This window comes from Muscardinus avellanarius (genome assembly GCF_963383645.1).
Source record: "Muscardinus avellanarius genome assembly, chromosome: 14".
In the NCBI taxonomy this organism is placed as follows: domain Eukaryota; kingdom Metazoa; phylum Chordata; class Mammalia; order Rodentia; family Gliridae; genus Muscardinus; species Muscardinus avellanarius.
The window spans coordinates 57674090-57698806 of record NC_137800.1 but is presented as its reverse complement, the minus strand read 5'-3'; the positions used below and the strand labels follow the sequence as shown (position 1 = coordinate 57698806).

Here is a 24717-nt window from a genome sequence, read left to right as displayed (position 1 = left end):
ATACTTTATATGTATGAAAAAATTTATGCACCAGTATACCTGTTGCCACATATTTTGTGGTAACAAGAGAGGAAACAAACTATTTTAAAATTTATTATAAATCTGTAAAATGGAATAGCATGCTATTGTAAAAAGAATGGGGTGTATGTGTGTTACTTGCCAATAAATAATGAGCCAAATGTCCAAAAGAAAACATCCCAGTATATAACACCTATATACTGGTGTTTTTAAAAGCTTGACTGAGTAATGGGAAGTAAAAAACATCTTAAAGGCCAAAAACAACAAGAAAGTATAAAAGAGTTCAAAATCTGGGGCATCATTCCTATAAATGTCTTCTGATCTCTGCCTTTTCAGGTAACAGACACAGGAGGCTAAACCTACAGTCTAAGCTGGATAGATGACAGATGACAGTAACATACTGTGCATTTCAAAACGCTAGAGGAAAGAATTTGGAAAGTTTTCACCATAAAGAAACGAATAATGTTTGAGACACTAATACTATATTGTTTTTATTACTATAGCTTTTTTAGTATAGCAGACACATAGATTAATAGAATAAAATATAGAAAAAAGAACTCTCATACCTATAGCCAATTATTGTTGATAGAGGGGCTAAAAACAGACTCTGGAGAAAAGATGCTCTTTGCAACAAATGGTCCTGGGAAAACTGGTTATCCATATGTAGAGGAATGGAACTAAATCCCAACCTCTTACCCTGCACAAAAGTCAACTCAAGATGGATAAAGACCTACAAATTAGACCAGAGACCTTGCAATTACTAGAAAGGGGCATAGAACCAACTCCCCACATGCAGGCACTGGGAGAGACGTCCTCAATAAAACCCCAAACTCAGAAAATAAAAACAAAAATCAATAAATGGGATGGCATCATATTAAAAAGAACTTCTGTGAAGAAAAGTAAACTATTAAGAACATAAAAAGAGCCTACAGAATGGAAGAAAATCTTCACCAGCTATTCCTCTGACAGAATATTGAGAATATATAAAGAACTTAAAAAAAAAAAACTTGATACTAAAAAAGCAAAGAACTCGGTCAAAAAATGGACAATAGATCTGAAAAGACACTTCTCTATTCAGAAAAAATACAGTGGCCAATAAATATAAAAACGGCAATCAGAGAACTGCAAATCAAAATAACACTGAGTTTCCATCAGACTCCAGTTAGAATAGCAATCATCAAGAATACAAACAACAATGCTGGGCCTGGTGGTACACGCTTGTAATCTCTGCGTTTGGGAGGCGGAGACAGGAGGATAGCGCAGGTTCGAAGCCAGCCGCGCTGGCTTAAGAGACCCTGTTTCCAAACAAAAATAAAAAATAAAAAATAAAAATAGGTTTGGGAGTGTAGCCCGGAGGTAGAAGGGCTTCCAGGAACCCCAGTACCACCAAAAAAAAAAAAAAAAAAAAAATAATAATAATAATAATAATAATACAAACAACAATAAATGCTGGTGAGAATGTAGGGTACCAGGAACCCATATATGCTGTTGGTGGGATTGCAATTAGTACAGCCACTATGGAGATCCGTCTGGAGGTAACTTCAAGAAATAAGAATAAAGCTCACCATATAACCCAGTTATACCTACCATTCCTGAGGATCTTCCCAAAGGAACTGAGTCAGAATAGGGATAAATGCATATCCATGTTGTAGCTGCTTAGTGAAGCCCTCTATAATACAGTGAGAGCTTGTTTCATATTAAACAATAAAAAATAGGGATGGGGGTATAGCTCAGAGGTAGAATGACCCTGGGTTCCATCTCCAGTAACACACACACACACACACACACACACACACACACACACACGTAATTTCATAATACAACATCTTGAGCAGAACAGTGTCGTACTCCTATAATCTCCATATGTAGGAGGCTGAGACAGGAGAATCACAGGCTTTAGGCCAGCCTTAGCAACACAACAATACCCTCAGAAATTAGTGAGACCCTGATTCATATTAAAAAAACAGCTCGAGGTATAACTCAAAGACAGAGCACACATGGGGTAAAATCCCCAGGACCACACACACACACACACACACACACACACACACACACAGCCTAAATAGATGGTTAAAATAGCAAATTTTATTTTATATATTATATTTTATTATATTTATAACATTCATTTATATTTATAATACATGATAAAATATATTTTATTTTAGCCGGGCGTGGTGGCACACGCTTGTAATCCCCGCACTTGGGAGGCAGAGAAAGGAGGATCGCGCAGGTTCGAAGCCAGCCACGTGCACTGGCTTAGGAGACCCTGTTTCCAAATAAAAATGTAAAAATAGGTCTGGGAGTGTAGCCCGGAGGTAGAAGGGCTTCCAGGAACCCCAGTACCACCAAAAAATAAATAAATAAATATATATATAAATATTATTTTATATATTTAGCATAGAAAATCTTATTTAATATTATTATATTGTGGCAATATGTTTATTAATATGTATATTATTAAAATAATATGTAGCCGGGTATGGTGGTAAACATGTGTAATTCCCGTGCTTGGGAGGCGGAGACAGGAGGATCGCGCAGGTTTGAAGCCAGCCTCACTGGTTTAGGAGACCCTGTTTCCAAATAAAAAATATAAAATAGGTCTGGGAGTGTAGCCCGGAGGTAGAGGGGTTTCCAAGAACCCCAGTACGACTAATAATAACAATAACAATAACAATAATAATAATATGCATAAAATAAAAAATATCAAGATCAAGTGTAGTATACATAGAAATTGTGTGAATAACGTGTATATACAATAATATGGAAAATTTACTAAGACATAGTTAAGGAGAATTACTGCTCTCCAACAGAATTTTCTGCAATGCTGAGAATGTTCTCTGTGCATTGTCTGATACTATGGCCAGCAGTCACATGTGACCTACTGAGTATAACTGAGAAATACATATTTTAATTTTATATAATTTAATATGAACTTTAAATAGCCACAAGTGGATGATAACTACTATGATAACACCATTGTAGAATACACAAAATATACAAGAAAGCATCTACAAGGTATTTGTCTCAGCTTTGTTCATGGTAAGTGAAAAAGTGGAATGTGGTAAGAAATGGATTTGATCCATCTTGAATTGACTCTTGTGCAGGGTGAGAAAGTGGGATTAGTTGCCAATTTTCTGCATATGGTTAACCAGTTTTGCCAACACCATTTGTTGAAAAGGCTATCTTTTTTCCAGTGTCTGTTTTTGGCCACTTTGTCAAAAATCAATTGGCTGAAAGAGTGTGAACTTGTTTCTGGGTCTTCTATTCTGATCCACTGTCTATGTATCTGTTTTTGTGGCAGTACCATGCTGTTTTTATTACAATGGCTTTGTAGTATAGTTTAAAGTCAGGTATTGTGATTCCTCCTGCACGGTTTTTGTTGCTGAGAACTACCTTGGCTATTCTGGGCTTTTTGTTATTCCAGATAAATTTAAGGACTGATTTTTCTATGTCTCTGAGGAATGATCTTGGTAGTTTAATGGGCATTGCGTTGAATCTGTAGATCACTTTTGGGAGGATGGCCATTTTAATGATATTTATTCTGCCAATCCATGAACATGGAAGATTCTTCCATCTTCTAAGATCTTTGATTTCTTTTTTCAGTGTTTTATAATTTTCTTTGTAGAGATCTTTTACCTCCTTGGTCAAGTTTATTCCTAAGTATTTTTTTTTGTGGAAGATCCTGAGTGGAAGTGTTTTCTGACTTTCTTTTCCAGGATTAATGGTTGGTGTACAGGAGAGCTTCTGATTTTTTAAGATTGATTTTGTATCCAGATACTTTGCTGAATTTGATCAATTCTATAAGCCTTTTGGTTGAGTATCATGCCATCTGCAAATAGTGAAAGTTTGAGTTCTTCTTTTCCTATCTGTACTTCTTTGATTTCCTTTTCTTGCCTTATTGCTCTGGCTAGAGTCTCTAGTACTACATTGAAGAGAAGTGGTGGACATCCTTGGACATCCTTGTCTTGTTCCTGTTTTTAGGGGGAATTCTTGAAGTTTTCCCCCCATTTAATATGATGTTGGCAGTAGGCTTACTGTAGATTGCCTTAATAACATTGAGATATGTTCCTTCTATTCCAATTCTCTGCGGTGTTTTTATCATAAACGGATGTTGAATTTTATCAAATGCTTTTTCAGCGTCTATTGAAATGATCATGTGATTTTTGTCTTTGATTCTATTTATATGGTGAATTACATAGATTGATTTTCGTATGTCGAACCAGCCTTGCATTCCTGGGATGAACCCTACCTGGTCATGGTTTATGATTTTCTTTATGTGATTTTGAATGTGTGTTGCTAGTATTTTGTTTAATAGTTTTGTATCCAAGTTCATCAGAGATATAGGCCTGTAGTTTTCCTTCCTTGAACTGTCTTTATTCGGTTTGGGTATTAGTGTGATGTTAGCTTCAAAGAATGTATTTGGGAGAGTCCCAGTTTTATTCTATTTAATGAAATAGTTTGAGGAGTATTGGTGTTAGCTCTTCTATAAATGTTTTATAGAATTCACTTGGCAAACCATTTGGTCCTGGGCTTTTCTTTGATGGTAAGCTCTTTATAGCTGTTTCAATCTCTTTGATTGTTATTGGTTGGTTTAAGTGTTCTATATCTTCTTGACTCAGTTTAGGAAGGTTGTTTATCTAGGAAGTTATCGATTTCCTTCAAATTTTCCATTTTGTTGGAGTATAGTTTTTCAAAGTTGTTTCTGATAATCCTTTGGATTTCTACACTGTCAGCAGTAATGTCTCCTTTTTTATCTCTTATCTTCATAATTTGGGCTGATTCTCTTTTTTTTCAGTTAGGTTGGCTAGTGGTTTATCTATCTTGTTAATTTTTTCAAGAACCAGCTTTTGGTTTTGTTGATTTTCTGTATTGTGTTTTATTCTCTATTTCATTAATTTCTGCTCTAAATTTAATAATTTCCTGTCTTCTGCTAGCTTTGGGGTTCATTGTTCCTGCTTTTCAAGGGCTTTGAGGTGTGTCGTTAGGTTATTTATTTGAAGATTTTCTGTTTTTCTTATGTGAGCACTCAGTGCTATAAATTTTCCTCCTAATACTGCGTTCAAAGTGTCCCAGAGGTTTGATATGTTGTATCTTTATTTTCATTTGTTTCTAGAAATTTCTTTATTTCACCTCTTATATCTTCTATGACCCAATCTTCATTCAGAAGTGTGGTGTTCATGTTTATGTTGTTTCTCTGTGTCTTGATTTCTAGTTTCATTCCATTATGGTCTGAAATGACACAGGGAAGTATGTAACATTTTTTAAGTTTGCTAGTGCTCATCTTGTGCCCTAGGATGTGACCTATTTTGGAGAAGGTTCCATGAGCAGCTGAGAAAAATGTAAACTCTGGTGTAGTTGGGTGAAATATTCTATATGTGTCCAACAGGTCCATTTGGTTCATGGTGTTTTTTAGTTCTGAGGCATCTTTACTGACCCTTTGTCTGGAAGATCGGTCTAGTGTTGTGAGAGGTGTGCTGAAGTCTCCTAGTATTATTGTATTGGGATTTATGTGTGACTTCATGTCACAAAGAGTTTGATTTATGAAAGTAGCTGCCCCTATGTTTGGGGCATAGATGTTGATTATTGGTATTTCCTCTTGCTGGATTATTCCTTTGACCAGTAAATATGATCTTCTTTGAAGTTTGGGTTTGAAGTCTAACTTGTCTGATATCATAGTTGCTACTCCTGCTTGTCTTCGAGTACCATTAGCATGGATTACCTTGCTCCAGCCCTTTACCTTGAGTTGGTTCCTATCTTTACTTGTAAGGTGTGTTTCTTGTAAGCAGCAGATTGATGGATTCTGGTTTTTAATCCATTTTACCACTTTATGTCTTTTTATTGGGGAGTTGAGGCCGTTTATATTCAGTGTGATTATAGAGAGATAATTTTTAATATCTAACATGTTAAGATTTTATTTCTGTTTGAGATATTGTTTATTCTTCTTTGCTTAGTTGTCTGCTGGATGGGAAATCTTGTTTCTTTGGTTCTGGCATGTATTACCTATTTCTTCTTTGCAGTTAATCTTCTTGAATATTTTCTCTAGCGCTGGTTTTGAAGACATAAATTCCTTCAGTGTCTGTTTGTCATGGAAGCTTCTTATTTCCCCATCTAATTTGATAGATAGTTTTGCTTGGTAGAAAATTTTTGGCTGGAAGTTGTTTTCTTTCAGAGTTTGGAAAATGTTACTTCCAAGCCCTTCTGGCTTTCATGACTTGGTTTGGGAAGTCTGGAGTGATTCTAATTGGTTTGTCTCTGTATGTCACTTGGCCTTTTGTTTTTGTTTCATTTAAGATTCTCTCCTTGGCTTCCACATTAGTCATTTTGACAATTATGTGTTGTGGGGTTCCTCTTCTCTGATCCTGTCTAAAGGGAGTTCTATAAATTTCCTGGACCTGTGTATCTACCTCTTGCTCTATGTTTTGAAAATTTTCTGCTATTACTTCCTTGAAGAGATTATCAATCCCTCTGGTTTCACCTTCTTTTCCCTCCTCTGTTCCAATTATTGTTAGGTTAGCTCTCTTAAAATGGGCCTATATTTCTTCAATGTCAAATTTCTGCTGTTGGATTTTTTTCCCCTAAAATAGAAACTATGCATTCATTTTTGGAGTGATCATCTTCTAGGAGCAAGATTCTATTCTCCATGTGGTCTCATCAGTTGTTTATACTTTGAATTGGGGCCTTTACTTCAATGATTGCATCCTTTATCTCTTTTTGACTCTCTCTGAATTCTTTTCGAAGGTCCTTTATTATTTCTAATTATTTTCCTTACTTGTTATTTTCCTTACTTGTTATTTTCCTTACTTGTTCTTCTAGAGATCTCTGAATTTCTGTGTTATCAGGTTCTGATGTTGTGGGGTTGTAGCATTCATTTCTCCATTGTTATTCCTCTTTCCCATGATTTTGGAAGTTTGTGCCTTCTCTGGGTTCTTCCCTGGGTCACTCACTACATCTTCACTTGAGGTGCTCTGGATCTCAAGTCTGTGGTATCTCAGTTACCAGTACTCCTTTACTGAGTTGTATCGCAAAGTCTCAGACCCAGGGAGTCAATCAAGGCTGCTTGAAACCATGGGAGGTGCCTGGCTGGGCATTCTCCCACGGGGAACTTTGACTATGGTGTGATATCTCTGCCCCCGCCACTCCCCCACAGGTTGGACTGCACAAATCTCTCAGACCCAGAAAGACTATCAAAGCTGCACAAGTCCCTGGGGGTGCAGTACTGAAATTTCTCCTCTAGGGGTGCAATTTGACTCATGGTTGTTGAGTGTGCTGATGTGTAGCTGTTGCGGACTCGGTGAACTCGCTGCTGCCGCTGCCGGCAATATGGCACCACTGCCACGCCCTCGGCCATGAGGCTGGCGTATTTCTTCTTTGGTTTTGAGCTCCGCTCTGAGTCCCTGCAGGGTGTGCTGCACCCGGATCCCGGGAGCTTTAGATGCTCCTTGCACCGAAAGGACTGCTTAATTACACCCGGCTGTTCCGCAGCTGCTCACCCCAGCTTGCTGTCCACCCCTCCTCTCTGGAGCCTGGTGGGTTGTTGAGTGCACTAATCTGGAGCTGTCCGGTGAACTTGCTGCTGCTGCTGCTGGCAGTATGGCGCTGCTGTTGTGTCCTCGGCCGTGAGGCCAACATATCTCCTCTCTGGTTTTGAGCTCCGTTCTGAGTCCCCCTCCTCTCTGGAGCCTGGTGCTGCATGGAAGATGGCACCGGCACAGCTCTGCGCCGTGGCTCCAGCCGCGGCACTGCAGGCTGGTTTCTTTCTGGTGTCTGGTTGTTCTTCCAGCCCTCTTTTTCTCTCTCCCTTGTATTTACAGTTTTTATTTCTCTGCTGATGGTGTTTTCTGGCTATGAAAAGCGCTGATTTTGTGGTAATAGAGATTGACTGTTAGCGGGACTTGTAAACGTTGCTTTTCTTCCCGGAAGTCAAGAAATGGATTTTAAAATAGTGTGGTATTTTATATAACATATCAAGAGTGAAATGAACGAACCATAGCTAGAAATAATGACAGGGATGAATCACAAAATAATATTAAAAGCAAAATCAGATATATGTGTAAAATACCAAAAAAACATAGTGTAAAGCCAGGCATAGTGGCACATGCTTATAATACCAGCTTCTCAAGAAGGGAAGGCAGGAGGATAATTAAAAAATAAAAAAGCTGAGGTGTGTACAGTTCAGTGCAGAGTATTTGTGGGTTCCATCTCTAATACCTTAAAAAAATTCTAGAAAGTTAAAATGCAAATGAAAAATATTAATGTATATTACTTAGGTAGGTTTGCACATGATAAGAGTGTATATCAGTATTCTAGGGGTTAGGGGGTCTGCTGCTGAGGCAATTAAGTCTATCAGGGAATATGTCCCAGTGAAGCCAGGTACTAAAAACAGAGAGAGAATCAAAAGAAAAATAGCGGTGATAGCACAGGATCCTGGTCATTTTCCAATTTTGGTTTCAAGGCCTGACACTCTGCTGACATTCCTTTAGCTCAGGGACCACCCAGAAGACTCAAATTTTAAGAAAGTAGCTATATTTGCATTTATGTAACCACCAGTTTCTTTCTTTCTTCTTCTTCTTTTTTTTTTTTTTTTGCAGTGCTGGAGATTGAACTCAGAGCCACTAAGCTATATATCCAGCCCTTCTTTAAGTCTTTAAACATGCAATACTTTAACACAGTGAAGATACATAATTTTTCATCTTAAACTTACAACTTCTCTAGGAGTCACTGGAGAAACATGTCGAGGAACATTCATAGGCTGTCGAGGAACATTTGCAGGCTGTCGAGGAACATTCACAGGCTGTCGAGAAACATTTGCAGGCTGTCTAGAAACATTTGCTTGATTTTTGCCATCTGATCTGAAAGATATATTTACCTTTTGAGCTAAAGTTAAGATTAAGGCATCTCTATACTACACATCTACACCTTTCATTTTTCTAACTCAGAATAGTGGTGGTGATGATGAGCTCAAATCCTTATATGGCATTTTTAACAGTTTTCACTTTACAGTATTGGAAAATACTTTGAACCGTATTTTATAATTAAATAAAATTTAGTGAATTAGGCCAGTGTTTTCAAACTTTTCTCCTTAAGTCTTCCTAAAGTCAGAGAAGAGCAAAAATGTATTCTTAAGCTGCATATACAACATTTGAAGTAGTCACTCAAAAATTAGGAGTAGCAAATAGGTTGGTGGGAAAGATAGCAGCAAGGTGTTAGACATGTTCAGGTTACACCAATTTAGCTCAGTAGAGAGCATAATGTATACCTGTAGGGAAATGAATATTCAAAATGCATATTAGGGGATGACCAGTGAGTTGGAGGTGTGATAGAAAGTAAGAGGAAGAAAGAATATGAATAAAGATAAGTCTCTGTAAAACTAAAATGAGTACACTCTGGGAAAACATTATATAATAAGTGGGAAATAGAGCAAGGGCACAAAGCTGAGCAGCCAAAGCTCGAGACAGATACTTGGAAGTTGTTATCATAATAAATAGTAAGCCAGTAAGCCAATATAATGAGCCCTCAATGAGTTATGGGCTGTCTTATTTCCTTATTTAGTCCTTATATCAGCCCTATAAAATAGTCAACATAATTATTCCTATTTTATAGGAAAGTAAACCAAGGCTCAGAGAGTTGTATTTATAGTTTCAGTTCATAATTCTCACAAATAACTAACCTGACACTTGAATTCAGATCTGATTACATGGTCCATGCTAATATATGCTACACTGAAATTCTATGAGAGTCCAACAGTCCAGAAATATCAGTGGTCTAAATTATGACCACCTTAACTTTTTCCACCAAAACTTATCTCCTAAAATCTATTTTGAAAACTCAGCGAGGCATGATTGCGCATGCTTATAATCCCAGCATTTGGGAGGCCGAGACAGAAGGATCAGGGTTCGCAACCAGCCTCAGCTACTTAGGCCCTCTGCAACTTAGTGAGACCCTGTTTCAAAATAAAGAATAAAAAATATGGCTGGGGGTGTAGCTCAGAGGTGGAATGCCCCTGAGTTCTATCCCCAGTTCTGTGAAAGAAAGAAAGAAAGAAAGAAAGAAAGAAAGAAAGAAAGAAGAAAGAAAGAAAGAAAGAAAGAAAGAAAGAAAGAGGAAGGAGAGGAGAAGGGAAGGGAAGGGAAGGGAAGGGAAGGGAAGAGAAGAGAAGAGAAGAGAAGAGAAGAGAAGAGAAGAGAAGAGAAGAGAAGAGAAGAGAACTCAGTTGGCATGGTGGTGCACACTTGTAATTCCAGTAGTTGGGAGGCTGAGACAGGAGGATTGCGCACATTCAAAGCCAGCCTCAGCTACTTAGTGAGGCTCTCAGCAACTTAGTGAGACCCTGCTTCCAAATAAAATATAAAAGAGGTCTGGGAGTATAGCCTGAGGTAGAGGGCCCATGGAATGGGTTCCATTCCCAGCACCACAAAAAAAAAAAAAAAAATTGAAAACTGGAAAATACTTTCTTCAAGAACTGACAAATGAAATAAAGACATAGAAGAAAGTTTTTAACCGTGTGTTATGTTTTATCCTTATCCCACCTTTTAATCTCTAGTTAGAAAGGCCAAATTAGACATCATAGCACAAAATTCTACTTATCTGACCATCAGAAACCACAGTTAAGCATAATGAGCCCAAAGGACATTCAGCCATCTCAGTTATAAAAGGTGGCCACTTCAAAACAATGGAGTGATCTTAGAATACTATTTTTTTTTTTTATTTTTTTTTTGGTGGTACTGGGGTTCCTGGAAGCCCTTCTACCTCGGGACTACACTCCCAGACCTATTTTTACATTTTTATTTGGAAACAGGGTCTCCTAAGCCAGCGCACGGCTGGCTTCGAACCTGCGCGATCCTCCTGTCTCTGCCTCCCAAGCGCGGGGATTACAAGCGTGCGCCACCACGCCCGGCTAGAATACTATTTTTAAAGGACTTCAGATCTGTATGAAAATGACTATGATCATGAATAACTAGTTTAAATTACTTAATATAGATTAAAAATAAAAAATCTAAGTACTCATATGTTTGTGATCTCTTCTTTCTGAAGTAGCTTTTCCGTAGTTCATCTCTCTTGATGAAGAGAAAAGTGGCAAATGCAATAAGGGGAACAATGACAAAGAAGAATACCAGAAGGCCATCCCTCAGTGCAGTGCTCTTTCCTAGAGATAAAATTTAAAGTAACAGCCATTAAATGGGATGTGAATTCATCCTATTCAGAATATACCAGATGATTATAAGTATTTTAAATTAAGTTTTACACTATTCAAAATCAAACTGATCTAAGTTGACGACATTGAGAAGCCCTGCCCACAGTGCACCACCCTTGTCTACTTTATTGTACCTGTCACAAAGATAATCACTTTTATTAGTTTCTTGTTTAATCTTAAAATACTTCTTCAAGCAAATATGAGCAAGAACAAAATGTTTTATTATCAATTTTTCTTACATAAAATGCAGCATACAATCAACACTTTAGCATATTGTCTTTTTTCACTTAACTGTATATCTTTCCAAACTCCAAATAAAGGTCCTCCTCATTTTCTGTACAGCCGTACAAAACTCCATTTCTTTTTTAGATTCAGTTCTTTAACTCATTTTCTATTGGACTTTTCATTTTTTTCTCAGTTTCTAAAAATTCTTTATATATTTGAGAGATTAGCTCTGTCTGTGATATGAGTTAGAAGTACTTCTCTGTTTTGTCATTAGTCTATCATACTATGCTTTTCTCTATCAGCAGTTTATTATTTTTGTATAAATGAATTTATGAATCTTATTTTTATGGCTTCTGAACATTCTCATTATATATAACTTTAAAAAATTCATTAACTAACATTAATTGTATCTGTTCTTTGTTGTTGTGTTTTTTTGTTTTGTTTTGTTTTGTTTTGTTGCAGTACTGGGGATGGAAACCAGGGGCATTCTACCTCAAGCTATACCCCACCCCTATTTTTTAGTCTTTTTATTTTTTATTTCTTTGAAACAGGGTCTCACTGAGTTGCGAAGGACCTTGCTAAGTAGCTGAGGCTGTCCACAAACCACGATCCTCCTGTCTTAGCCTCCCAAATGCTGGGATTATAAGCATGTGCCACCAAGCCTGGCTTTATTCTGTGTTCTTTAAGGAAACAATAATTAAATATTAAGAGGTAAGCTCTAAAATGTTCCTCACAATTCTAAGTTTGCAAAAGTACCAGACATTTCTATTAAAATTTGCACAAAACCATATGCAACATTTATCCCAATTAAAAAACAAAATATGAAAAATCACAGGAAGCTTGATATATTATTGTATAGTTACTAATGACTAGAAAAAATTAAGGCATTCAACATTGGCAAGATTATGTTGAAATTGATACTTCTACACTGTTACTGGCTTTATACAAAGATCTCATCCATTTGGAATATCTATCAAGGACCATAAAAAGGATTATATTCTTCTAAATAATCCCAATACTGATAATTTATCCTCCAACTGGAAAAAATGCCTATGTCGTAAATGAATACTACAAGGTATCAGTGCTATGAAAAAACTTAAAACATGTGCTGTGTGCATGTATGTCACTATCAACATGATTTAACTATGATGTGAGGCTATAATACACCAATGAAAGCATATTTTAAGAAAAACCTAAAAACCTAAATGTCAAATAATTAGAAACAGTTAAGCAAGTTACACACACATCATCTCAATGGAATACACAGCCATTAAAATCTGTAATTCTGGCTTCCACATCTAAACCAAAAGATGACCAAGGACTAGATTTATCAACTAAACAGCTAAATAATCATACGAAATAACATGGAACAACAGTTTTCAAGACATGAAACATCAAGCAATGAAGAATACTGATCTCTTAAGAGACAGAAATAAAAACAAATATTCTTATGGCCCCAGTTTACTTCCTAGACAATTTTAAAAGAGCATGGTAGGATACAGGAACCCAAGAAAATGCCAGGGGTCTTCCTGAGAGAAAGAGATGATGGTATTCTTGGGAGGCCAAGGCAGCCAGAGTCCACTAGGCAAAGTGCAAAGGGGAAATGAGATATAAACATACACTTGAAAGACCTACAAAAGGTTTCCCTCAAATACCAAGTTGAATACTAACCCACGTATGCATGTAAGGAAGCTCTCTGAAGCTGAAGAAAAGAGCCACATGAAAGAATTTGTGGGTACAATCCCTACACTTCATACACAGAAAACCTCATAATGAATGTGGCATCGAGGAGAATAAACTGCAGGGTTTTTGCCTTTGTAATGAAGCAAAATTAGCCTTATATATTATGTTGCCCAGGTCCTGCCTAACTTAGCTTTTAAAAGCAAGACCCTGAAGAATTGAACTATATCCAAGTAACTTAAGCATATTAGAACAAAACTCATCAAGAGAAATTCAAATACATCCAGGACCCAACAAGGTAAAATAGTTTCTAGAATCTACTAACACTTATAAGGCACCAAAGAAGCAGAAACATATGAAGCAAAATGAGAGGAAAAAAATCAACCAAATGTGACTGTGAAATAATAAATATGATAGAATTAACAGATAAGTATCCCATTTGTTCAGAAGAAAAGGGTAAGATTAAACATACTTAGAATCATGAAAGATATATAAAAAACAAAACTAGAAATAAAAGCTACAATGTCTGAGATAAGAAATACATTAGATAAAATTAATGGCAAACTAAACTTCACAGAAGAAAAGTAAACTTGAAGAATAGCAATAAAATTACTCAAAACTAAACAAGAGAATAGAAACTAACAAAATCAACAGCAGATCAGTGAGATGCTAAAGAACTTCTAACAGCAAATATACATGAAACTGGAATATACAAAGAAAAGCATATAGAAAAAGTATTTGAAGAAATAATTATCAAAATGTTTCCAAATGTCAAGAAAATTAAAAAGTATGAATCCAAAAATATCACAAATCCCAAGCAAGCCAAGACAATTATAATAAACTACTGAAAACCAAACAAATACACAGTAAATCTTAAAAGCAATCAGAAGGGGAAGACATTACATACAAACACCAGGAAACAGCAGGTTTTTTTAGGAAAAATAATGCAAGTAAGAAGACAATGTAGGGATATTTTACAATTTTTTTAAAAAAGGGGATTATCCACTTAGAATTCTTTTTCCCAGCTGAATTATGATAGAGGAGGGAAAAAAAGATTTCAGATATATGAAAGTACAAATATGTACCTCTGGAAGATCTGCATTATTTGAAATATAAAAAGAAGCCTTTCCAGCAGAAATCAGATGATACCAGATAGAAATCTAAATTTACACAAGGAAATGAAAAGCACCAGAAATGATAGTTATGTAGGTAAAATAAAGACTCTTTTTATTATAAAATACCTTTGAAAGATAGTCAATTGTTAAAGGCAAATGTAATAACAATGAATTGTATGGGTTATAACATATGTACAAGTAAAATATATGGCAACAATAGTACAAAAGCAAGTATGAGAGAAATCGAGATATATTGAGTTATACCATATCGCTACAAAAGAGATTATTGGTAAAAAAAAATTAAGGTGGTAAGTTTAAACTCACATGAATCAATAATAAAATTAGACATAGATGTCAAAACAACTAAATTAAAAAGATAAGATTGGCAAACTAGATTTTTAAAAATGAATCCAAGTATATGCTGCCTATAAAACAAAAATATTAAAAACAAAAGCTAGGAGAAAATGGGTCATAGGAGGAACTCTAGATGAAGAAGGAGATACTATACATGACCAAATAAGGTAACCTAACTAACGGGATGGGAAGGGGGAAAAGAGAAATTCTCTAATGAACATGATGTACATTACTGCCACCACCGGCCCTCCGCATATAGAGCATGACAAATACTTGTATTAATTGGCAAGGTCCAAGGAGGCCATGCCCCGAGGAAGGAGGCGTCATCTCTGGCAGAAATACTCCCTGCTCTTAGATTTCTACACTAAAAAGCTCCAATGATGTAAAACAGGATCCCAAGAATTAGGACTGTGGGAGAAACTGAGTCCGTGGAAAATAAATTTTCTAGTAATTTGTCTAAGCCTCTAAATGCCCTTGCTTTGCTCAATTGGTAATAAATCTAGTCAGAATTCAGATACTGTGGAAGCAGTCCTACTACCACAATTACAAATGCAGAACTCCTCCCTATCTTTGACCTTCATTCTAATCATTACAATAGAGCCAAGGGCTAGGAGGAATCTTGACCTTTGCACCTAGTGATAGCGCTGCCTGGAGACAGGGCGACACCACCTGGTTAAAATAGCTATGACAGAACAAAAGACATATAATAAAAACTTCATGTTGTTTTGTGGGCCCTGTCTACTAAAATATATTTTAAGTGTTTAATAGGGTGAAGCATTCAGACAGCAGATGGTATTGCAGACAAAATCCAGCAGACATTCATCGAAATCCTCTAAATCATCATAAATGTACATGGATTTCCCTACGCCAACTACATGTATGAAAGCTGGAATCTCTGACTTCGTCCCCATTCAGCTCAAAGGAGGTTGCTAGATAGAGAAGGACTTTGGAATAAGCCCTAGGAATGAAAGGTTCCGAAAGGGTTAAAGAAAATTCTTAAAAACTGGATTCTTCAAATGATTTGGGGTGTAACTTTTGTTCTTCTGGAATTTGCCCACTAAAAGCCTCTGCAGCTGCAAGGCCAAGGCAAGGCCAAAGGGGCTGACTTAAAGCACAAGACCCACCTGAAGGGTCATGGGACTGATTTCAATCACAAGGACCTGTGATGTCACATGCCTTACTTTTGTCTTGTTCAGGGTTGGTGATTTACATGTATATCTCACTATTGGTTTTTGGGTGTTTTGCACTTTTCTACTAGGGAATTGCGGGGAAATAGGGAAATATAAAAAATCTCATGTCTAGAATAAAGTGGTTGATTGCACAAGGGGCATTGGTCCATGTCAGATTTTTTCCCGCACCATGAAAAAGAACTTAAAGGAGTTTATTTCATAAAAAGGGGAAAAAATCACTGCAGATAAGTGGCTGCAGAAGTACCACCTAAACCTTTGTCCACCTTTCTGAGATAATTCGGTCCCGAACGAACTCAGCGGCCATCCCGATTGAGCCAGTCTGTCGCACATTACAAACATATTAAAGTCAACCAATAAGCCAAACATGAGAAGGAGAGATGGGGAGGGAATTGGGTAAGGGCTAATTGGGTGATGTGTGCATGTATGCCTCTACCATCTTGTACTCCATTAAGACGTATGACTATGGGCGACGGAGAAAAGCGGGGCTTATGAGCCCCGCTAACAACCATTCTCTATTATCACAAAATCAGTGCCTTTCATAGCCAGAAAACACCATCAGCAGAAAACAAAAAATGTAATTACAAGGAACAGAAAAAAAGAGGGCTGGAAAAAGGAGACACCAGAAAGAAACCAGACCGCAGTGCTGCGGCCGGAGCCACGATGTAGAGCGGCGCGGGCGCTATCTTCCCTTGCAGCACCAGGCCCCAGAGAGGAGGGGGACTCAGAACAGAGCTCAGAGCCACAGAGGAGATACGCAAGCCTCACGCCCAAGGACGCGGCAACAGTGCCTTACTGCCGGCGGCAGCGGCGACTTCACCAGATGACACCAGACCAACGCACTCAACAGCCTACCAGGCTCCAGAGAGGAGTGGCGGACAGCGAGCAGAGGTGAGCCGCTGCGGAACAGCTGGGGGGAATTCGGCAGATTATTCGGAGCTGGAAGCGTCTAAAGCTCGCACGGGCTGGGCTCAGCACACCCTGCAGGGACTCAAAGCAGACTGCAAAACCAGAGAAGAAATACGCCAGCCTCACGGCTGAGGGCATGACAGCGGTGCCATATTGCCACTGGCGGCGGCAGCAGCAAATTCACCAAGTCCATTACAGCTCTATCAGCGCACTCAACAACAGTGAGTCAAATTGTGGCACCTAGAGGAGAAATTCCAGGACAACACTCTCAGGGACTTGACCCAGTGGGGGAGTGGCGGTGGCAGAGATATCACACCATAGGAGAACGTGCAACCTGGCACCCCCCATGGTCTAAAGTAGCCTTGATTGACTCCGTGGGTCTGAGACTGCGATACAACCCAGTAAAGGAGTTGTGGGGACTGAGATACCACAGACTCAAGATCCAGAGCACCTTAAGTGAAGTCATAGTGACCCAAGGGAAGAACCCAGAGAAGGCACAAACTTCCGAAATCATGGGAAAGAGGAATAACAATGGAGCAATGAATGCCACAACCCCACAACATCAGAACCTGATAAAACAGAAATTCAGAGATTTCTAGAAGATCAAATCAGGAAAATAACTGTAGAAATAATAGAGGTGTTTCAAAAAGAATTCAGAGAGAGCCAAAAAGAGATAAAGGATGCAATTAATGAAGTAAAGGCCTCAATTCAAAGCACAAACAACCAATTAGACCACATGGAGAACAGAATCTCGCTCTTAGAAGATGATCACTCCAAAAATGAATACATAGTTTCTAATTTAGAAAAAAAAACTCCGACAGCAGGAATCTGACATTGAAGAAATATGGGCCCATTTTAAGAGACCTAACCTAAGAATAATTGGAATAGAGAAGGGAAAAGAAGGTGAAACCAAAGGGATCAACAATCTCTTCAAGGAAGTAATAGAAAATTTTCCAAACAGAGCAAGAGGTAGATACACAGGTCCAGGAAACTTATAGAACTCCCTTTAGACAGGATCGGAGAAGAGGATCCCCATGCCACATAATTGTCAAAATGACCAATGTGGAAGCCAAGCAGAGAATCTTTAAGGCAACCAAAACAAAGGGCCAAGTGACATTCAGAGGCAAACCAATTACAATCACTCCACACTTCCCAAACCAAGTCATAAGAGCCAGAAGGGCTTGGAGTAACATATTCCAAACTCTGAAAGAAAACAACTTCCAGCCAAAAATGTCCTATCCAGCAAAACTTTCTATCAAATTAGATGGAGAAATAAGAAGCTTCCATGACAAACAGAAACTGAAGGAATTTATGTCTTCAAAACCAGCACTAGAGAAAATACTCAAAGAGATTAACTACAAAGAAGAAATAGGTAACACTCACCAGAACCAGAGAAACAAGCTTTTTTATCCAACAGACAACTAAGATTGGTTATCAGTGGAGATTCATTATTTATGTTAGTCTTTTACATATCTCTAAATTGTATTGTTTGCTTTTATTGTTGCTAATTTTTAGGATTTCTAGTTGGAATATTAATATACCTTCAGATATAGCATTTGGAAATATTTTATCTCAGTCTATCAGTAACTTTTAACTCTGTTTACATTGTCTTTGGATATACAATATTTTTTTTTATTTTTTAGGGAGTTTGTTTACCATTCTGTTGCCTGTGCCATTGAAATCATATCCAAGAAATCACTGCCAATTTCAATGTTGTGAGGTTTAATGACCCAGATTCTTCTAAAAGTTTATAGTCTTAAGATTTATATTTAGGTCTTTTATCTATTTTGAGTTAATATTTGTATATGGGATTAGGTAAGGGTCCAATTTTATTCTTTTTCATGTAATTATTATTTTTCAACAATATTTAGTTAAAAGATTATTATTTCCTCCACCAAATGTTCGTGGAAACCTTATCAAAAATAACTTGACAATATATGGAAGAATGTATCTCTAGGCTTTTATTTAACTCCAATGGTTTATATATCTGCCTTTATAACAGTACTACACTGTTTCAATGATTGTAGCTTTATATGGTTTGAAATCAGAAAATATACATCTTCTAGCTTTGTTCTTTTTCGAGATCATTTTGGGTATCTAGATTCCATATTAGGATAGATTTTTTTCTGAAAAATAAATAAATGTATGATAGTTTCACCTAAAAAAAAGACGTATGACTACAATAAACCAATAAAAAATTTAAAAAATAAAAATAAAAGGATGAAAAAAGATTTCCTATGCTAATTAATTGAAAGAAATCTGTGGTGGCTATATTAATTAAAGTTACCAAGCTGGGTGCTTTGGCACATGCCTGTAATCATAGTACATGGAAGGCTGAGAAAGGAGATTCACAGGTTCCAAACTCAGGAACCAACCAAGATCCCCAGCAACTCAGCAAAACCTTTTTCAAAATTAAAAATAAAAAGGACTAGAGGTGTAGCTAAGAGATAAAATACCCCTGGGTTCACTTCCTAGTATTTAGTTAATTATAAACAAACAAAATTATCAGATAGTTTAAAAAAACAATTCTAAATAACTTATAAGTCAAAGGAAAAGCATATTAGAAGGTGTTTTGAACTGAAGGAACATGAAGGAACAACATCAAAATTTGTAAAAGCCGGGCGTGTTGGTGCATGCTTGTAATCCCCGCACTTGGGAGGGAAGGACAGGAGGATGGTGCAGGTTCGAAGCCAGCCTCACTGGCTTAAGAGACCCTGTTTCCAAATAAAAATATGAAATAGGTCTGGGAGTGTAGCCCAGAGGTAGAAGGGTATCCAGGAACCCCAGTACCACCAAAAAATAAAAATCAATTTGCCGGGCATGGTGGCGCACGCCTATAATCCCCGTGCTTGGGAGGTGGAAACAGGAGGATCATGTGGGTTCAAAGCCAGCCCTGCTGGCTTAAGAGACCCTGTTTCTAAATAAAAATATAAAAATAGGTCTAGGAGTGTAACCCGGAGGTAGAAGACTATCCAAGAACCCCAGTACCACCAAAAAAAAAATTGGTATAATATTTAATAAAGCAATACTTAGTGGAAAATTGATATCACTACAATCCCTCTTAGAAAAAAGTCTCAAATCAATGACCTTATCTTTCACCTTAAAATACTAAAAAGTGGAACTAAGGAGTAGAAAGAAACCTAAAGGAGTAGACTAAAAGAAAAAAAAAGCACATATTTGATAAAATATTTGTATCCGTAATATATATAGAACTTCAGGAAGACAACTACAAATTTGGAACAAATATTTAAACAGATACACCAAAGAAGATATGTGTATTCTCAATATTCATATAAAAAGATGTTCAATATCATTAGTCATTATAGAAGCAAAAATTAAAACTACAGTCAAATACCATTACTATAAGAGCTAAAATTAAAAAGACTGACTATACCAAATGTTGGAGAATATATGGAGAAACGTTGTAAGCCTCCTACACTGGTAGTGAGAATGTAAAATGGTGCACAGCAACTCCCCTTATCCACAGGGGATACAATCCAAGATCCCAGTGGATGCCTGAAACTGCAGAGGATACTGACCTCTATGTGTACTATGCTTTCTCCTACATATACCTACCTATGACAAAGTGTAATTTATAAATTTTGCACAGTAAGAGTAACAAAAATAATAGACAGTATAATAATGTTCTGTAATAAATGTTATGTGAATGTGGCTTTTCTTTTCTTGTCTCTCTGAACATATCATATAGGTGCTATGATGTAGTGCTAGACTGCTGCTACTGATAACCTGATAATATGTCAGAAGGTTCTGCTCTACACAGGCTGGATTATTAAGCCATAATGAGTTTCTATGCTATAGTTGACCATGAGTAGCTATTATAACCATGGAATGTGAAACCACGAACAAAGGAAAATTATTGTAACTGCTTTGGAAAACAGCTGGGAAATTTCTTAAAAAGCTAATTAAACACAGCAGACTATGGTAGCATACACCTGTAATCCCAGTACTTGGGAGACTGAAACAGGAGGATCGAAGGTTTGAGGCCAGTCTCAACAATTTAGAGAGACTGTCTCAAAATAAAAAAAATAAAATAGGGCTGGGGATATAGTTCAAATGAAGAATGTCCCTGAGTTCAAGCCCCAGTACCTTAAAAAACAAAAAACAAACAAACAAACAAACAAACAAAAAGGCTAAACATACACCTACTATATGAGCCAGTCATTCTATTATTTATCCAAGTGAAAGCACATGTCCTCACTAGGAAAATACTATAAACAAGAAGCCCATAGTCTATCAGGGAATAAAAATGAGTCATTACTGTAGTAAGAGGCCATGCTAACTGTACTAGGAGAGCAAACAGAAGGAGCAGAATGCTTCATATTTAGGCAGTCAGGGTAAATTTCCATCAGAAAAAAAAACAATATAAACTTGAAGCCTAATTAGCAATTTACCCAAGTTTCAAGAATATGAAAATAAAATGGTGTGAAGGTTCAAAGGTAAAAAAGAGAGTAGCCTATTAGAAGTCAAAGAAATTACTATTTGTCTTAGGCATGGTGAAATGAGACTAGAAAGGTAAGGCCAGGCCAAATCATGCAGGGATGAGCCATGTTGTAAGGGTTTAAGGACTTCATTTTAACAGCAACACAGAAACATGGGATTATAAGGAGGGCACAGAGGTAATCAAAACTGAATTCTTGAAGAAAAACATTGAATGCTATAAAGTAGTGTTGAACATGGATTACAGGAACCCAGACAGACAACAGGGAGACCACACAAAAAAAAATCAAAAGAAATGAAAATTTAAAAAGATAGAGGGCCGGGCGTGGTGGCGCACGCTTGTAATCCCCGCGCTTGGGAGGCAGAGACAGGAGGATCGCGCAGGTTCGAAGCCAGCCACGCGCGCTGGCTTAGGAGACCCTGTTTCCAAATAAAAATGTAAAAATAGGTCTGGGAGTGTAGCCCGGAGGTAGAAGGGCTTCCAGGAACCCCAGTACCACAAAAAAAAAAAAAAAAAAAAAAATAGGAGGCAGAATCAACACCACCAATATATAGCTGATATGGGAAGTAGGGGAGAGGTACAAAGATACCCAATTTATAACTTAGGCTGCTGGGAGATCAACACTAATATTCTTCAGTATTACTTGCCATTGTAGGTAGGTCCACTGTCCACACTTCCTCCGTATCCTGTAGTCTCACAATTTGGGGGAGCCCAGCCATTTTCACAGTGACAGTTCTTATTGCTATTACATACCTTCAAAACAATCAAAATATCACTTTTGTTAAATGAGAATGTTGCTCTGTATCATCAACTCTAAAATGGAAACCAAGAGAAAGGAAATCCATACAAACTCATTTGTATTCTTTAAGAATAAAAAATTCATCCACATCAACAAATTCCTCATCACCTTAAAATCTATAAATCTTGGGGATTCTCATCTACTCCTCATGGGCAATTCTCATTCTTTAGCACTACTTTTCTGAATAAACCAAAAGAGAACATTGTTTACCCCATGTCCATGACACTTTTCCTGAACATCACAGTCGTAATTCAGAACAGATGCATTTACACACTGGAAGTTCCTGCAGATCTGAAGAACAAACAAACAAGAGAAACCTAAGTGAAGTAAAGAAACACTGAAAACATTAATAAAGAAATACTCAGAAAATAAATCTGGGTGCAGATTATTCTTTTTTTTTAACTTTCAAAGAATGGTTAATTCCAATACTATATATTTTAGAATAGGAAAATGAGCAAAATTGGCCAACTGACATAGAACTCATGAACAAAAAAGACAAAGACAATATAAAGGTCATAAACACAGATAAAACATTATTCTGCCCTATAAATATCAATGTGAAAATCCTAAGTAAACTATTCACAAAAATATATTTTTCAAATAAAATGTGAACAAAGCTGTGGGTTGTAGATTAGTAGTAGAGTACTTGCAAGGCATGTAAGAGGCCCTGAATTAGATTCACAAGACTGAAAAAATAATAAAATAAAATAAAATAAGATAGAGATGATCCTAGAACTACAGGAAAGACTTAACATTAGGGAATCTACTATATACTAACTCTCATAAGCTGTCATTTAAACAGATATTAAAAGGGCAGCTGATAAATTTGAAACATTTGAATTTTTTAATTCTTCCAAAAATAAAAATGAGAAGGGGTTGAGATGTAGCGCAGTGATAGTATTTGTCTACCATGTGTAGTGCCCTAAGTTCAAACCCTAGCAACCACAAATAAATAAAAAGTAGAAATGTGGAGCCGGGCGTGGTGGCACACACTTGTAATCCCAGCATTTGGGAGCCTGAGACTGTAGGATCGCGGTTCGCGGACAGCCTCAGCTACTTGGTGAGGCTCTCTGCAACTTAGTGAGACCCTGTTTCAAAATAAAGAATGAAAAACAGGGCAGGGGGTGTAGCTCAGCGGTCAAATGCCCCTGGGTTCCATCCCTAGACCCGCAAAAAAAAAAAAAAGTAGAAATGTAAATCTTTAAAATAAATAAAAGCAAAACAAAGATTATCATGAATAATAATGTAATACTAGCATTTCTATGAAAAGCAGTAATGAAAACAAATCATTATTTTTCATAGTTCTATAAATTCTGATTTATGCAATTAAATGTGAAACAGAAACAGTTGTGAATATTAAAAGAGATTTAAAAGTGTTACCTAAGAAAATATTAAAGATCCAAAGGAATCTACTAAAAAGTTACTAGAAAAATTTCAGTTTCCTGGAACATTGACATATTTGTAAAACCTGATCTTTTGTGATAAGTTGGAAGAAAGGCAGCCAATATTTTTCTTTCTTTTTTTTAAGATTGTTTGGTAGTATTTTAATATTTTATTAGGTAACCAACTACACAATATCAAGATATTTAAGTAAGCTAATGAAATAAAGAACAATTTGAGAATAAACATACACTGATATAAACAAATATCAATAGCTACCTTACTGTTCTCAAAAAGACATGAACTTGAACAAAAATGTACCTAGTGTCAAAAGATCTTCAAATACAGTTCATTTTTATTAATTAATTTATTTATTTATTTATTTATTTATTGGTACTGGGGATTGAACCCCAGGGGCATTTTACCTCTGAGCTACACCCCGAACCCAATTTTTTTATTCTTTATTTTAAAACAGGGTCTCACAAGCCAGGCGTGGTGGCGCACGCTTGTAATCCCCGCGCTTGGGAGGCAGAGACAGGAGAATCGCGCAGGTTCGAAGCCAGCCTCACTGGCTTAAGAGACCCTGTTTCCAAATAAAATTATAAAAATAGGTCTGGGAGTGTAGCCCGAAGGTAGAAGGGCTTCCAGAAACCCCAGTACCACAAAAAAAAAAAAAAAAAAAAAAAAAAAAAAAAACAACAACAACAAAAAAAACATAGGGTCTCACTAAAGTTGCAGAGGGCCTCACTAAGTAGCTGAGGCTGGCTGCGAACCTGCAATCCTCCTATCTCAGCCTCCCAAGTACTGGGATTACAAGAAGTGTCCGCCACCATCCCCGGCTTACAGTTCATTTTTAAACAGAAAATATACTTGTATGATTAAAAAAACAAAAGCAAAAAAGATTCTACAATTACATCATCACTCTTCATCTGTCCTACAGTTATTTAGCAGTCTTGGATGTAGATTTTGAATACTTTCCATGCATCCATAAGTCTTGTGGAGGATACATTTGCCAATGGTCCCCTATGCAGGTGAAAGGAGAGTGTTCCTTCTCTAGTGATTTACAGTGCATCCCTGAAGCATTAAATAAGATCACAGAAATAAGATGAAATGTGTTAATAGCAGACAGATTTAAAGAAGCAGAAAAATTCCAAGTCCTCTTCAGGAAAGATTACTGACCCAACAGGCAGTATTCATCTTGTAGAATAAGCACTCTCCAAATAGAGGAAATACAGTGATAAACCACTTGCAGTGGGAAAGCAAAACCATATTTTAAAATATGCTCATGAGCTGGATGTGGTGGCTTACACCTGTAAGCCAAGTACTTGGGAGGCTGAGACCTCCCAGTACTTAAGAGGATCTTAGTTTTGAAGCAAGCCTTAGTAACTTTACTAGTGTCT

The 24717-nt window shown here is 37.0% G+C and overlaps 1 protein-coding gene across 1 annotated transcript in view; it reads right to left on the bottom strand.

The window, feature by feature from the left end:
• Positions 1-24717, bottom strand: part of ADAM9 (ADAM metallopeptidase domain 9) — a gene marked incomplete at both ends in the record, with an annotated part of 117749 nt that overhangs the window by 3881 nt on the left and 89151 nt on the right. Inside the window, 4 exons of the mRNA XM_080710259.1 lie at positions 8720-8867; positions 11020-11161; positions 21786-21891; positions 22148-22228. Of these exons, the coding sequence (XP_080566385.1) occupies positions 8720-8867; positions 11020-11161; positions 21786-21891; positions 22148-22228 (477 nt within the window). The remainder of the gene's footprint in view (positions 1-8719; positions 8868-11019; positions 11162-21785; positions 21892-22147; positions 22229-24717) is intronic.